At 43.4% G+C, this 15,512-nt stretch overlaps 2 protein-coding genes across 3 annotated transcripts in view; one reads left to right on the forward strand and one right to left on the reverse strand.

Annotated features, from left to right (window-relative positions):
* Nucleotides 1-10,677, forward strand: part of GLP1R (glucagon like peptide 1 receptor) — an 84,828-nt gene extending 74,151 nt beyond the window's left edge. For both annotated transcript variants that reach the window (XM_074897028.1, XM_074897029.1), the window contains exons 11-13: nucleotides 4,265-4,403; nucleotides 5,289-5,330; nucleotides 9,939-10,677. In XM_074897028.1, coding sequence (XP_074753129.1) covers nucleotides 4,265-4,403; nucleotides 5,289-5,330; nucleotides 9,939-10,106 — 349 coding nt within the window. In that variant the 3' untranslated portion in view covers nucleotides 10,107-10,677. The remainder of the gene's footprint in view (nucleotides 1-4,264; nucleotides 4,404-5,288; nucleotides 5,331-9,938) is intronic.
* Nucleotides 10,678-10,749: 72 nt separating this feature from the next.
* On the reverse strand, nucleotides 10,750-15,309 carry SAYSD1 (SAYSVFN motif domain containing 1). The gene is made up of 3 exons (XM_074897031.1): nucleotides 15,142-15,309; nucleotides 14,769-15,061; nucleotides 10,750-14,592 (listed from the first exon to the last, which is right to left on the reverse strand). Exons 1-3 carry the CDS (start codon nucleotides 15,307-15,309, stop codon nucleotides 14,337-14,339), a joined length of 717 nt encoding a protein of 238 aa, XP_074753132.1. The 3' UTR covers nucleotides 10,750-14,336.
* Nucleotides 15,310-15,512: the final 203 nt, after the last annotated feature.

The following is a 15,512-nucleotide window of genomic DNA, read 5'->3' on the forward strand; positions in this document are numbered from 1 at the left end:
TCCTGGTGAAGCCAGGGCAGGTGTTATACTTGTGTTACAGATAAACGAAAGGCTTGATCTCTGAGTTTGTCCCGTTACAGTATTCCATAATACTGGATGAATATTAATTAAGCAGATATCACAGAATCATCTAATAGGTTGGAAAAGACCTTTGAAGATCATCTAGTCCAACCATTAACCTGACAATGATATTTCCCAACTACACCATATTCCATATTCCCAACTACACCATGTTTGTTACTTGGTTAAAGAGACTCATCCCCATCTCCGTGCAACCTTCTTTCAGGTAGTTAAGTTTTTTAATACTTGAAGCATATGCAAGTACTGAATGTTAAGGTCCTTGAATGCATCCAGAAGAAGACAACAAAGCTGGTGAAAGGGCTGGAAGGAATGTCCTATGAAGGGCAGCTAAGGACTTGGGACTTGTCTAGTTTGGAGAAAAGGAGGCTGAGGGGTGACCTCATCGCTCTCTACAGCTTCCTAAGGAGGGGAGGTGGAGAGGAAGGTGCTGAGATCTTCTCCCTGGTATCCAGTGATAGGACATGTGGGAATGGTTTAAAGCTGCACCAGGGGAGGTTTCGACTGGACATTAGGAAGCATTTCTTTACCAAGTCAAACACTGGAACAGGCTTCCGAGGAAGGTGGTTGATACCTCAAGCTTGTCAGTGTTTGAGGCATTTGGACAATGCCCTTAGTAATATGGCTTAAGTTTTTGTCAGCCCTGAATTGGTCAGGCAGTTAAATTAGATGATCATTGTAGATCCCTTCCTACTGAAATATTCTAATTTGAAAAAAATAATATGAGTGATAGAAATAAAAGCTTTAACTTAAATTAAGATCAAGACAGAGGTCATTTTGAGTGTTGCTCCTTGTTCTTCTTCCAGTTGTTATTGGCAAACTTTCAAACTTTAATGCGTAGGATGTTTCATGAGATCTCAAGGTTATCACAGAAATGTTCAATTTTTATTTTGCAGGTTTCACTCTGTCCGTGTCGGTATTCTTCCTGTTATTTAATCATCTTGTTAAGATTCATGGTCACATCCTTCATTTCTGCATCTTGGAGAATACTTCTGTATTGTCGTCTGAAAAATAATGTAGAAAGAACAAATTATCTATTGAATTAACAAGTGTGGAGCTACATGCTGTGGTACCTGGACTGCTACTGACCGTTGACTTAGCTAGTTTGAAGTTGGGTATTTCAACGCTGCAGCCTTCTAAGCTAGACATGGCATGTATTCTGATGCACTGTCATCAGAGTACAGAGTTGCCTTGTATGTTACCTACCTTCTTTACCTCACGTGAAATTTTGGAAATCCTAATGCATGTTTAGAACTCAAAGCAGAGAAAAGGACTCGTTCTAATGAGCTGTAGGCTTTGCTTTCATCCCTACTTCTTTTTTTTTTTTTTTTTTTTTTTTAGTATGTGACCTTTATTTGCCAGGGTAAAATTTGCAGTGTTGGAAGGGGGGGGTATTTTCCAGTTCTGATGGCTTGAAGCCATTTAAAAGCCTGACCATAAATTTACCTGTCAAGTGAGAAAGCCCTTGCCCTCATGACTTCTGCATGCAGCAGGAAGGTTTGATGCAGATGAGCCATTTCTGGAGGTACATGTTCATTCATTTTTTCATGTTGCATGTTCAAAAATCTGCTGTGTAAAAAGAAAGGCTTTATGAGAAAAGGATTTACCCAGCAACAGAGCCTTCTTCACTGCTGAAGACTATAGTCTTGGTTGTCTGTCCAGAGGGTGGTGGTTATAGCCAGAAGCTTTGGGGAAGTCTATTACCTGGAAGAGTTTAGTTCATTGGTATGCTTCTGATGATAACAAGACCAGTAGTCAGAGATTCCTGTATCAGAATTTCCCCCCCTCTTCTTTTCTGCTCAAAGACACTGGAAAAGATTTGGGGTAGAGGAGAGACAGAACTGCCATGTTGGAATGTGTTATTTTAAACAAGTACCCGTCTAAGTGCCCTAGAAAGTCACTAACTTAGATATGCTTGTGTATAGAAATGAGAAAAGTGGTTTGTTCCCAGACCAAGCTTTCCTTCACTCCTCTCCTGTTGCCTGTTCATTTGATGAAGAGAGAGAGCTCACTGTTCAGTATGGCAGCAAATCCCTTTTGTCTGCAGGAGGACTGGAGTTGTGGAGAAACTTCTCCCCTTGCTCAGGGAAAGGATTTTCATTAGGGAGGTCTTAATTACCTGGGAAGCCTGTTCATAGGACTTCGCATGGCTTCCTGTTTAAGGCAGGGCTCTCCAAATATCCCATCTAGAATAACTGGCATTCATGAAATAAACTAGGTGATTGCTGTACACCTACACAACTCCCTTTTGTTACGCAGGCAGTGTCTTCAGAGCCAATTCAGCATCAGTCTCCTGCTTCTGTCTACCTCAGGCAGGTGGTGGTGGAGCAGAGCCTCCATCACAAGACTTGCTGATAAGCTGCTCATTTAAACAAGCCCCCTATCCCCTGATGCAGTGGTCTGCCTAGATCCACTAGAGATCTGCATTTCTGCCTACCTGTATGTGTAAACTGTTCAATTTCAATAGTTGCTTTGATGCACCATCCCTTGGTCCTTGTGTATCAAGGACTTTGGCAGGCCAAGGGATAGGCTGACAGAAGCCTTGCAATGGCCCCATGCAGCAGTACAGGATGGGCACTGACTGGGAAGACAGCAACTTTACAGAAGATCCAGGGATGTGGGGGAACATGATTCAGCTGCGTGGCCTTACGACAGCATAGGCTGACTGTATACTGGGCTGCTCTAGCAAAAGCATAGCCAGAATGCCAAGGGAAGTGACTGATCCCTTTCAGCATTTGTGAGACCACTTCTGGTGTCTAGGTTGAGGCTCCCCAGTACAAGAAAAACATTGTGTCCTGTTCCTCCAACCCCATGGGACTTGCATCAGTTATGCACCAGGCTATTTCAGGGGCTGGACCAGGTGAATTAGAAGGAGGTGCTGAAAACTGAGCTTATTCACTTTGGAGAACAGGAGACTAAGCAAGGATTTAATTGCAGTCTTCAGCTACCTAATGGTGGTTATACAGAAGATGGAGCTGGAGTCTTTTCAGAGGTGCACAGTGAAAGGACAAGGAGCAGAAGTCACAAATCATAGCAAGAGAAATTTCAATTGCATGTCAGAGGTAAAAAAAAAAAAAAATCACAGTGAGAGTGATCTGATGCTGGAAGAGAGGCCCAGAGAGGCTGTGGGGGACCTTGGAGATACTCAAAACTTGGCTGGACACAGCCCTGAGTAACCTGCTGTGAGTTGGACCAGAGACTTCCAGAGGTCCCTTCCAACCTGAATGATTACCTGATTCAGGATAGCAGCCTTGTAGCCCTAGGTCACACAAGATCTACTAAGTACTGACAGTTGAGTGATTTTTGTACCTACTGAATTGTTTCAAGGCAGGTTGTTGCGAGATGTTGATCCTGTGGCCCAGGATAGCCCTATAAAATCCCATGTGAGACACAGGCCTCATTATCCTGTTGGGTGTCTAATGTGTATCTCTATCAAAAGAGCTAAGGTCCATTCTTGTGAATGTTTTCCTGTGGTTGTGTCCCTGAACATTGCTCTATCTCTCTGGTGAAAAATGGCGGGTTTGGGGTTGGTTTGTCTTTTTTCCTTTGCTAGCTGTGTCTTTGAACTTGCTGCTTAAATCATGGAGTCATCACTCACTTTAAGACAGTTTAACTGCTTTAATAAGGTGTTCTGCAGTTACTGTTAGTTACAATGTTTTGAAGATTTAACACACCACAGAGATGGGAGGAAATAGCAAGTACTCCTTTCTTTGACAAGATATTTTTAAAAGATTCCAATTATTGATAGATCATTTATTTCAGATCATAAACAAGGTAGGCTTTGGTCATCTTTCCCACTTACAGATGGGGAAAGGGATACGCAAGAAGATATCTCAGGTACAAGAAAACACATGGCTGCCTCCTGAGTTTGGAAGACTTTCCAGGTGAAATACATCCAGTAGCTGAATGCAGAGCTTTGCTCTCAGTAGGAAGTGGAGTGGCAGGGTCAGTTAAAACCTGTAGCAACTTACTAAGGTTTTGAGGATTTATTTATTTGTTTGTTTGTTTGTTTGTTTTATTCCTGCAGCCTCTGAAGGAGGACCCTGCGACATAAAGTGATACAGTGACTTACAAAGTTGACAGTGTGTCAGAAGCAGAATGCAGAAACAGTGATTCCCAGGGATCATTGGGATCAACAATGATCTACTCAGTGGCATTTGTTTTTTTTCTTTGTTTGTGATCTTAGGCTGGCCAAGTCTACACTGACTCTGATCCCGCTGCTGGGAACCCATGAGGTCATCTTTGCCTTTATTACTGATGAGCATGCCAGAGGGATGCTGCGCTTTGTGAAGCTTTTTACTGAACTCTCCTTTGCTTCTTTCCAGGTAGTACTCACACTGTGCCCATGTGGATAAGGTATTTTTAACTGCTGTTTGGGGACCTGTTTTCTCTCTCATTCATTGCATGTTCAATGTTCTTTATATTTCTCAATTTAGCACTGGATAATACAGGATTATGAAGGGAAGGTATGAGGACTAATTTTTAATAGCCAAGTTAGATGCTAGTGTTACGTGCTCTTATTTTCAGTGTCTTAAATTTACCACAGTAAACTGGCATTTCTATCCACATATTAATATCTACTTCCTATGGGACACCTCAAAGCAATAATGAAATTGTCTGTGATTTCCTGTAATTGTATAATGGCATTGCTGAAAGCAAATTCTGTGCTTTCTCTAGTTTTTGATACTCCTTGGAAAATCTGTGCTATGAGAGGCAGCTGTCTACAGCTGCAGCTGCATGTGAGAAGGATGTAGGTTTTCTGTGACTTTTATTTAGCTGTTGCCTTAGGTAAGGCCATTTCAAAAGAATCTCCTTGTCTAAGGGAATCATTATTCTTCTAGTTTCCCTGTTCACCCACTCATTCCCTGTTTATCAAGCACAGAGCTGTATTTCAGACCACTGAATTGTTCACTTATGAAGTGTTTATAACTTGAAACCAGGTAAGGTAAAAGAAGAAGAAAGGAATCTTTAGAAGAAAATAACACATTGAAGAAAACAGTATACTTCCTTTTTCTTAAGATTGTGAGCTTGAGACATGGATTGGTCAAACCTCCTCTCTGCCATCAGAGCTTCCAGGGACTACAGATTGCCCCGATCTTTCAATCTTACATAGGACATGCCAGTGTGGAGCCTCTAGCTCTCTGCAAATTTATTTGGCAAAGCAAGGGAACTGCTCTGCTCACTGCTCTTCTGTTCTTTGTTGATTTCAGGGGCTGATGGTTGCAATTCTCTACTGTTTCATCAATAACGAGGTAAGAGCAACACTAGTTGTTCCAATTTGCCTTATCAGCATCTGCTATAAGAAAAGGAAATTGAAAATGGTCTTGAACTGCTAAATTGTCCTTGTTCAGGACTTTGACTTTTTTTACTCCTCTATACAGCTACACAGGATAACTACTCAGACAAATGTTGTTGGAAGGAGTTCAAGCAGTATAGTTTAGGGCCTCTATTTGTGAACAAGTCAACTTGCAAGATTTCATGTCTACAACTGTATAGTTTGCACTGCTGAAGCTTTTTGTTATTAAGAATTATAGCTGCTCTTCATAATCTGTCTCCTAGTACTTCTTATTTGCTTGTTTTGGTGAATGTGGGAGTAGAGTCCGTTTTATTCTGAGAACTCAGCTCAGCTGGCTAGTGAGGTTGGAGAGTCCTCTTGGCTAATGTCCAAACAGTTTGGTTTAATTTGGTTTCTCTGTGGCCCAGCTACTTGAAGATGTCACTGCACTTTTATTCAAATTGAACTTTGTGGATGGTGAGCTCTTCCACAGGCCCAGAAGAAATGTAGCTATGGCTTTGAGTGAATTGATTGCAAGTACCGTCTTCTGTAGCTTCTGCTGAAGCCCTGTTGAGGGTAAGAGTATTGTTCTGTTTCAGTATTGCAGGAATCTCTCACGTTAGCTTCTAAGTGATTATTATTATTTATTCATTCAGCAGCCAGATTTGCAAGGGAAGCAAACACTGCTGATTTGGCAGCACATTATTAAGTTTAATGCACATTGGCATGTTTTGTACTCATGCTAAATCTACCTTTAAACATGACACGGTAATTCAAGATCACCTATTGAGAGGTAGGCCTCATCAAGGAATTGGAATCAATGTAAAAAAGTTCTACTTGTGTCATTATGGCCAGGCTGGAGTCAACAGAAAAGCAGCAGGCATCCTGGACTAAGCTCTGCAGTAAACTGTTCACTTTTTTAGCTTGTGGGTAAGGTTTAGTTTAAGTGAATGTATTAATTGTACTGAAAGTCAGAGATGGGTAGCAGCAGGCTTTGCTCAAGCATGAGTTAGAGAATATTTGTTTCAAATCCCTTGTACAGTTTTACGGGTGTAATTTAATCCTGAAATGCAGCACTGTCTGCTGGTGCATCATGTATTTCTTTTGATTCACTTTGGCTTTTGCTCATACATCCCCTGTGAAGCTGCAGCCAGGCCTTTCATAAGCAATGCCCAATAATTTCCTCTACGCAATACAAGGCCAAAGATACATCATAGCCTAAACTTTATTACAAGCATTGAAAAAAGTAGGCTTGTTTCATTTGAGGGAACTTACTGTGAAGTAGCCTACCTACATTTCTAAGAAGGTACTCCAAATCTCTTGTTGCTATAGTTCTCTTGCCTTTGTAATGTAATTTGTAAAGTATAACAACAGTGTGCTCAGCTTCACAGAAAGCTGCTTGTTCCAACTCTCATTAAAACAAGGGAGAAGGATTTTGTCAAGCCCAGTCATCAGTATCCATAAATAAATCCATGTAAAGAGTTTGATTAGGTCAAGTCTCTTCTATTTCTTTTCTAAACTATATGAGAAATTTTTTTCTAAACTAAATTAGTAAGTCTTTTTCTTCTGACAGACTGTATGTGCACAAACGTTATCAGTTTGCAACATGGTCTGTATTTTTGTCTACAACTCACTGACCTTTTTTTTTTTTTTTCTTCTTCTTCCTTAACCATACAGAATGAAAGATTTTTTGCAAGTCCTGGTGCCAGACCAAGAGTAGAAATTAAAATAGAAGCGATATTAATGTCCTTTTCTAGTATTTGCTTATGGAAAAAACATTACAATATGTTCATATTTCAGTCATATTTCACCTGAAAGATTCTGGATTTTCTGATACTGCTCTGAGGCCAAAAGCAGGGTCTTATCAGATTGCCTGTTATCACCAACAGTCTTTGCAAAATGAGCGGGGCTTAATGTGAGCATTTTTTTCAGCAGTTAGTGTTGCTTTCTGTAAGAAATATACCAAACCACAGAGATACTGCCTCTTTCCACCAGAATTAGTTTAAGCTGGTGCAGGTTTCATTTTCTGTAGTCTTGCTCCTCCTTTTTGCCTCCTTCCTGTCTTAATGGAAGTACAGTTCGCTCTCCTTAAAGAATGTGTCCCGACTCCAGGACTCCTGAATTTTTTTTACTTAGAGCCCAATCTTTCCTTTTTCAGTTATTTTCAATCTCTGTACACTGGACTCCTCCACCAGCTCCATTCTATCCCATTTCAAACCTAATTTCCTTTCACTGTGATTTGCTGAGATGGTTTTTTGCCAGAGTGTAACTCTTTAGTAATCAGATTCCAGATTCATTGCCACACTCTCAACAACCTTGCCCATTAGCTTCATTAAGCTCAATCAGCTGCTTTCTGTGAGAAGTCTTCTCCACCTTTAACCTTCATGACCATCTTTTCCAAGTTCTCATACCTCTTCAAAATACTCTACATAAAAATTTTCCTTTTTTTCCCCTTATGCATGGAAGCTTTGTTCTTGGTTTTGTTCCCTTTACCCAGATATAAGTTATACAGGGATCTCTTATCCACACATGCAAGTTACTAGGCTAATTATTTTGCTAAAAGATCTGTAGATCTACTTCTGTGCTCAAAACCTGCCTCTTTACAAAATAAATCTTAACCTATTCCCTCAGTCATCCATTCACAGCTGTCTAGGCAAAAACTCAATTCAGCATGGACAGGAGAGCTGCTCTTTACCCTTTTCCTAACCTTTGGAGAGAAAACTAATATTCTGTCATTCAGATCCATTCCTAAGACATCATCTCTAATAGTCTTTTGTTCAGGTCTTCCCATTCACCTGATCTCAGTCTTGCAGGCTATTTGTATTATAGTTCTAGGATACAGCCTGTCATGTCCAGCCAGAGTGAAGACAAATTTCTTCCCTTTGATTCTAAGATACCCATTCCTATTGCTCGTTGACTTATTCTGTCAGTAAGTACATTCGTGCTTTCTTTCAGATCTGCCTGTAAATGACTACAACTGCTTTTTCCCAGTGCTGCCTATTAAACCAGCTGTTTTCCATGCCTGCAAAAGGTACCAAGTACTGGGGTGGTAATACTGTTAATTCTTCTGTAGACAGTATGGTCCCTGCATTTCATAGTTTCCTTTTTTGTCTTTAGCAGGCTGTCCCCCCTCATTCTTCTATGCCAAGCTGTCCTAGACACACTGTCTTTTTCTGGTCTCGTTGTGCAGCTTTTGACACTATGACCCACGGTTACCACAGTAAAATGCAAGCTTCTATCTCAGCATCTTTCTTTCTGTCCCATTTGGTTGTGATACGGGAAGAACACATTCTGTTGTCAGAAATGCTGAGTTGCAGCTGGTTCCCACCAGAATAATAGTCAGTACAAGGGCTGGAGTCCAGAGCTGACAGGCATTGCTAGTGGTAACCACTGAGGGAAGACAATTGGTTTGTAAGGCTTTGCTCCTTTTTTTAGGGCTGCCTCCCAGATATTCAGCATTTCATAATGAACAAGCAAAGGAGACAGACAGTAGCTGGTTCCCTAGGAACTTTGCCTCAGAGTATGAAGGTTTCAGCAGCCGGAGTATGATGACAAGCCTGCACTGGAACTGCCATGAACCTATTTAGTCTCCTGGTGGCCAGTACTGGACCCTAAAAGGAAACAAAAAAGAACTCTCCAGAGAAGGCTCACTGGAGTGACCCACCTATAGTGAACTTACTTCCAGGCTAAAGTACACATCATCATGAATTGATTACTGTAGCTGCACTCCTGGCTTTTTCTAGAGTAAAAAAGGTTCAATTTTATGTCATCTGCCTTGTGTTAAAAGCTAATGGAGGTTCTTACTTCAGTCAAGTGGCAATAACTTTGCCCATGGAACAGGAAGATCTAAATTCTAGTTTTGTTTAGTAGTTACAAGACCCTGGATAAACTTCCAAATAAGTACTCAGTTAAAACTCAGAACCTGTGGCTGGATGAGCATATTCTGAAGCTTTTAAAAAAGCTAGTATCTGGAATGAGATATTGTGACTGGTATTTAAAAAGGGGGGGGGGGGGAAATACAGTCTTTAACATGCTTAATTGTTGTTTTTTTCAATTCTGAATAAGTCTTCATTTTTGTATGGAATAAAAAACCCATAAATATTCAAAGAACAAAAATAATCTAAGACATAATATTGTTTAAATCAAACCAGAAGTTAAAAGAGAACTCTTAAAAATACATGTGGTGACAGCATTGAGCAGGAAACCAGTCTTTTCAATCATTTCATGGCTGATAAGCAAAATCAGCTTAATTGTTAGTACTGGTAAGGCATGGAGTACAGCCCATATTGCAGCTGAATACAAATTGGAATAAAATAATGAAGATAAGATTTCCTGGTGCATAAAAGAGCTTTATTTCTACAAGTAAAAGCGAAGGCTTTCATTATTTTAAATATGGAATACCCTACAATGGACTAATGAGATAATTGGATAATTTGAAGCAGTAATATTGCAGGTTTAAAACATTGCCAGCTTTTCTCAGTAGTATGGTATCTTTATTTTTTCCTTGCTCTTTTGTAATAGAGTCATTTAAAGATCTGATCAGTTGTATACAAATTCCTTTTGTTTACTTCTTTGCTTCTGTTAGGTTCAGATGGAGTTTCGGAAAAGCTGGGAGCGCTGGAGATTGGAACATTTGTATGTCCAGAGAGACAGCAGTATGAAACCTCTGAAGTGTCCGGCCAACAGCATCAGTAGTGGGGGCACAGTAGGCAGTAGTGTCTACGCTGCCACTTGTCAGGCCACATTCAGCTAAGATTTCTGCAAGTGAATCAGACTGAAAACAATTAACTGTATAATATACCTGAAAACCCTTAAATACCCAAGCAAGTGGCTTAAGTATGTCATCTCCAGCAAGAAACTTAAGGATATGCTGCTCATTGCCTGCAGGCTGTTCGACAAAGGTTTCTAGGGAAAGCAATCTGCTAATGTAATCAACGCATCAGAGGAAAAATTGATCATGTCTAAAGTAAGTTAAGAGTTTCTTCCTGTTTGCACACAAGGCCTCCAGGTGTCCAAAACTTAAGCATAGCATTGATCCAGTCTGAAACCACAGGGTCAATGGCTTATTACTGTTGAGTGGGTGAGGTGAGTGATCGACTGATTAAATTGCAATGATACAGAATATGATTATTGCCAAAAACCACATTTAGACTTATGCGGGGATGTTTTAGAAAAAAATAGAACTTAGTGGGACACAACTTACGTTTTAGGGAAGAATCAGTTTTGTAGTAAGTGTTTCCCAAAGCTGAAGTTGAAAATGTGCTTGCCTGTTTTCTGGGTAGATGACAAACAGCATCCTGAAGGGTCTACCAATACCGCAGGTAGAGTGGTGTACATTTCTGAATGCTCTTTTTAAGCTTTACTTGGAAAAAAAAAAAAAAAACAACCCAAAACAAAACCAAACGAAACAACAAAACCAGTATCTGGTAGGGGCCTATTCTGCTATTAATAGGTGCATGTTATCTCTATCAACACGGATGGAAATATCCCCTGAATGCACAGCCCTTCTATTTTTACATGGTACTCTGCTGCTCCCTTTGGCATGCAGGTGTTGACAGGGACAGGATGATGACTTGTGCTTCAAGAGGGTATTTTCTTTCCAAGCTATACTCTGCTTCCTGTGAGTGCAAACACACAGAAGTCAGCTTGTAGCCACAGCTTCTCTTAGCAGACTTCACGTACTTGGAGAAGTTCGGGCGGCGTGCAGGGGGGTGCCTGCCTTCCCCTCCGGCCTGCCCGGAGGTGCCGGGAGGGCGGCGGCGGGTTCAGGACAGCGGACAGCGCCCGGCCCCCGCCTGGGCTGGCCTGGGCTGGGCTGGCCTGGGCTGCCCTCCCCCTGCCTGCCGGCCATCAGCGGGATTCAAAACGTCGCCCCCGAAACATTCTCCTAAACTCAACGGCCTTTTGTCTGTTTAAAACTGCGAGGGCTCTTGCAGTGCATGCACCTACACTGCTAATTATGTTGCCCTCCCTGAGGTTTACAAGAGCTGCTGGGGCAACAGAGGTATCTTTACAAGCAGGATATGATCCACTGCATCACTTAAAAGCAAGCTTTACATAGCTTTACTCAGCGGGCATTTGGGCTCCCTTTATAACAAAGAGGCAATGTGCCAAAGACTAGCTCTGCGAATATCCCTGACCATAGACTTTGTGTAATAAGTAACTTCCATGGCGTAGCAGACAGACTACTCAGCAGAGGTAAAAAACCATGATTTTCAAGTCCCTTTTTGCACTTGCATTCACAGTCCCCATTGCCAGGAAAGTGGACCAGATATTCTGGGATGTAATTCAGCATCTTTCCTGCCTGAAGCTAGATTGCTTTGCATGGGATTATTCAATCATTGTATTAGAATCCAAATTGCCAACAGGGTGGATTAGTTTTGCAATCATCAGGTTAGAATTGAATTAGAGGGGATGTGTTATCTCCTCCTCTATAATGCTAGTAATTGAGCTCCAGGCAGGGAAGTCAGACGTGTTTGTAGAAATCCACCACAGTTCTCAGGCTGGCTTATGTACATTTAGCACGCTGGCTTCTACGTGGGCTGTTTCTAGGCCTTCCCTTCCTGACATCGGTTGCAGAGCTGACCTTGGCATGAAGCACCTCAGGTTCTTCTGTAAATTTAATAACTAGCTTCTCTGTTGTGTGACCATCAACACAATACCCGACTACTACACGTCTATGTTAACTGCTGTCCTACAGTGTAATTAGCTTCCTGTACGTAGAGAGTATGCTTGATGTTTCTATTTAACATCTACCCTTAAGTGCTTTGAATAGGAAAAGACTGATCAAGCTAGTTACTGGTAGGTGAAAAGGCAGCATGATGACAGATGAAATTTACAGCTGTACTGCACACTGGAGGGAATTTTTCTCATGAATATTCAAGACTGTGTGCTAGTTTTTCAGGGCCCTGCTTAGTTGTGTGCAAACCTGAAAAAAAAAAAGTTTCTGCTATTTGCACAGCTGTAAGCAAGATGATAGTTTTGCTATGACAACAGGAAGTGTTTCAACTCACTCTTATGCTGGAAAAAGTATATGTAACAAATAAAAGAGGACACACATAGGAATTGAGAGTATTTTTATGTGTGGTAACAAACCTGTACTTAGTTGCTGTCACAAGATTCTTTCAGCAGCTGGACACGCCTTTTGAGTCACTAGGCTGCTCTTGTCCCTCCAAGTCGCTTAAGAACTGAGGGCCCATGAGAACAGCTCCAGCACCAGAAGTCAAACTGACCTTTAACTTCTGCCTTGTTAGAATCCAAGAGAAAAACGAGGTGACAGAGTCAGATCTTAGCCAAGCACAGGGCTGTGGTGGATTTTTTTTTTTTTCCCCCCCCCCTCTGATTAAGCTCTCACTTCTTCAAACCTTCTTGAATACCCTCTAAGTACTGAGGAAACAACTCCGTGAAAGTAACTGCCACCAAAGCAGAATTACAGTCATCGTGCATTTTGAGAAATACTTCTAGCAAGACCTAAACACCAATTTCTCCATCATACTTAGTATCTACTTCAGTAAAACCTTTTACAAGCCTTTGTTGTTATTTATGCCATCTCTATTTCAGAATTTATAATGTGCATTTATTTGAGTAGCATGCAGTAAGCAAAGCGACACAAAGCACTGGAACAAATGAACTGTATGAATTTTTATTTCTTCTGCCTTTCAGCTTCATGCTCACTTATTGTGGTAACTTGTTTCATGAAGCATTAAATAGAAGTGTCTATAAATTCACCTGGACATAATGTAACTAGTTTATAGCAAGTGAAAACTTTATTTCCAGCACTGCTGCTATAGTTTTATAAATTCATGGATGTTACCTTATATTTAATATTTATTTGCATGTATTTCCTTGTTTTAAAAAACACTCACAGAATCTAACTGTACAAGACATAAGATTATCAATTCCCTATAAACATTACACTTAGTGTTTATTTTTATTCTTGTGAATAAAGTTTCAGCTCACAAAATTCTGTCACTTACTGGTGTGTTTAAGAATCACCTGACTACTTCTGACTCTGTAATTAGAACACTTTCTGAGAATGGACTGACTTGATGGTTCTCCCAAAGGAACAAAGCTTTATCTTTGCAACTCTGTCTACTGCGAAAAGGCCTTTGAACCTGCAGAGGCAGTGTTAATCAAAACCAAAATGCAGCATGTTATTTGCAGAGTCAGAAGGAAGCAGTTAAGAATAGTGAAAACTCAGAAGGGTTTTTACCAGAGGATGGTAGAATATGTGTAAATCCAAAAACTTGGTACTTGGCTTTAAATAGCAGCATTTGGAATTCATACAAGGGACCAAAACTAGAAGCTAAGGGAGTGCTGCGGAGAGCTACTGAGAAAGGCTTAGCAGTGTTAAATGTATTATTGTGCTTTAATCTACTATTTTCTTTCCAGTCCAATTAAATTCAATAAAGGACACTTCCTTTTGTTTCCCCAACCAATGGCAGAACATGGGATGTCAAGTCTAAACCCTGTGTGTAACTTAAATTAGAAAAGGCATAAAGAAAACAGGATTTGAAAGACCAATTTGTGATTTCTCAACTCAGTCCCCCCCGGCACTCCTCAGGTCTACCTGCTACTCCTTACTATGACTTAATATTAATGATCTATGTGTTAAAAATACCAGTGGATGATGAAAGCAGTACACCTGACAAGTCTGTGGGATGACGGTGAGAGGCATCATCAGCTGTGCTGTGCTAGAAGGTATGAATCCAATGATAGAGCAAATCCCCTTCCATCTGAGGGCCTCTTGCATGTGCTTCACGTTCACCCTCAATTTTTTTTTTTTTTGATTACTGTTAAACGTGTATTGCCTGTCACGAATAACAGTTAAAGTCTTTTTTTGCTTACATTACAAATTATGAAAGCTGTAATATGAAACAAATAGGGAACTTGCATTAAAATCTTAGTTCATGTTAGATGAAAGATAGTGCGAACAGAAGCAGCCATCTATTTTCGATATATGATAGTGCCTCGTGTCTCTTCTTCAGAAAGAGGCTTCTGGCCTGTGCTGGGAAGAAAAGCAGTTAGCCGTTCTACTAAAGGTGTCATCGGACACCGGCCTTCCAGTTACCAGTGGCAAAGGCCCCCAGGAGCTGAAATCCCAGGCTGACAGCCGGAGCTGGGAAAAGGCCGTGCCTCTCGGTGCGGCGGCAACAGCGGTGAAACCGGCTGCCCGGCCCCCCAGGAAACGAGACCAGAGCCCACACTTTGCTACGGCTTTATTGGGGACCGGCCCGCGCAAACCGGGCCAGGAGTAAGGCGCAAGCGGCGCTTTGCATAGACATAACCTCCTTCTCCTCCTCCGCAGCCCTTCCTCGGGTCCGTGGGGGGAGGGCTGGGGGTGGCGGGTCCGGCCCAGCAGAGCGGCCGTCCTCGCCAGCCCGGGCGCTCCCCGCGCCGCCGGGCCGGCCGCTACCTGCCGGCGGCGGGCCGGTAATGCAGCTCCCGCTCCAGCTGCTCGGCCGTCAGCGTCCCGGCGATGGCGGCGCAGCCGGGGTTGAAGACGGAGTAGGCGCTCAACTCGCCCCGCCGCCGCTCGGCGGGGCCGCGGGTGCCGGCGTACATCCAGTAGAGCAGGGAGAGAACGAAGTAGGGCAGCCCCAGCTCCAGCTCCGCGAACAGTGCCAGCAGCACCGCCCAGAGCAGCACCTTCAGCAGCAGCGGCCGCGCCCACACCGGGGGAGCCGCCGCCGCCCCGCCGGGACGGGCCTGTGGAAGCGGCAGCGAGACGTGGCGCCAGGCCCCGACCCGCTGCCACCCGGCCCCGCCCCGCCCGCCCGGGCGCTCACCTGAGCGCCGCCGCCCGGGCCCGCCGCGGTGGCCCCCTGTCCCTCGGCGGCCTCTGGAGCCGCGGCCCTCCCCGCCGGCGGCTCGGCGGGGCGCGGAGAAGCGGCGGCGGCGCTGCTGTCGCGGGCGGCGCGGAACCGGGCCAGGCGCCGCTCCACGGCGGCCGACATGGCCGCCCCGCGCCTGCGCGAGAGCCGCGCCGCGGCCGCCCCGCGCCTGGGGCGGGGGGAGAGGGGCGGGGCCATCCTCGGCCCCGCCCCCGGAGCGGCGGGCGCGGGGCCGGGGCGAGAAGCGGGGCGAGGGGCTCGCGAGCCGCGGAGCTGAGGAGCCCCGCAGGGGCCTGGGCCCGCCGTGGGAGGCCGGAGACAGCCGG

The sequence above is a fragment of the Athene noctua genome, chromosome 1 (genome assembly GCF_965140245.1).
Source record: "Athene noctua chromosome 1, bAthNoc1.hap1.1, whole genome shotgun sequence".
In the NCBI taxonomy this organism is placed as follows: Eukaryota; Metazoa; Chordata; class Aves; order Strigiformes; family Strigidae; genus Athene; species Athene noctua.

Coding starts and splice junctions, on each gene's coding strand:
- SAYSD1 (XM_074897031.1), bottom strand. CDS start 15,309: ATGTCGGCCGCCGTGGAGCGGCGCCTGGCCCGGTTCCGCGCCGCCCGC. Junction 15,062..15,141: donor GCCCGGGCGGCGGCGCTCAG/GTGAGCGCCCGG, acceptor CCGCTTCCACAG/GCCCGTCCCGGCGGGGCGGC. Junction 14,593..14,768: donor TACCGGCCCGCCGCCGGCAG/GTAGCGGCCGGC, acceptor CTGGCCCGGTTT/GCGCGGGCCGGTCCCCAATA.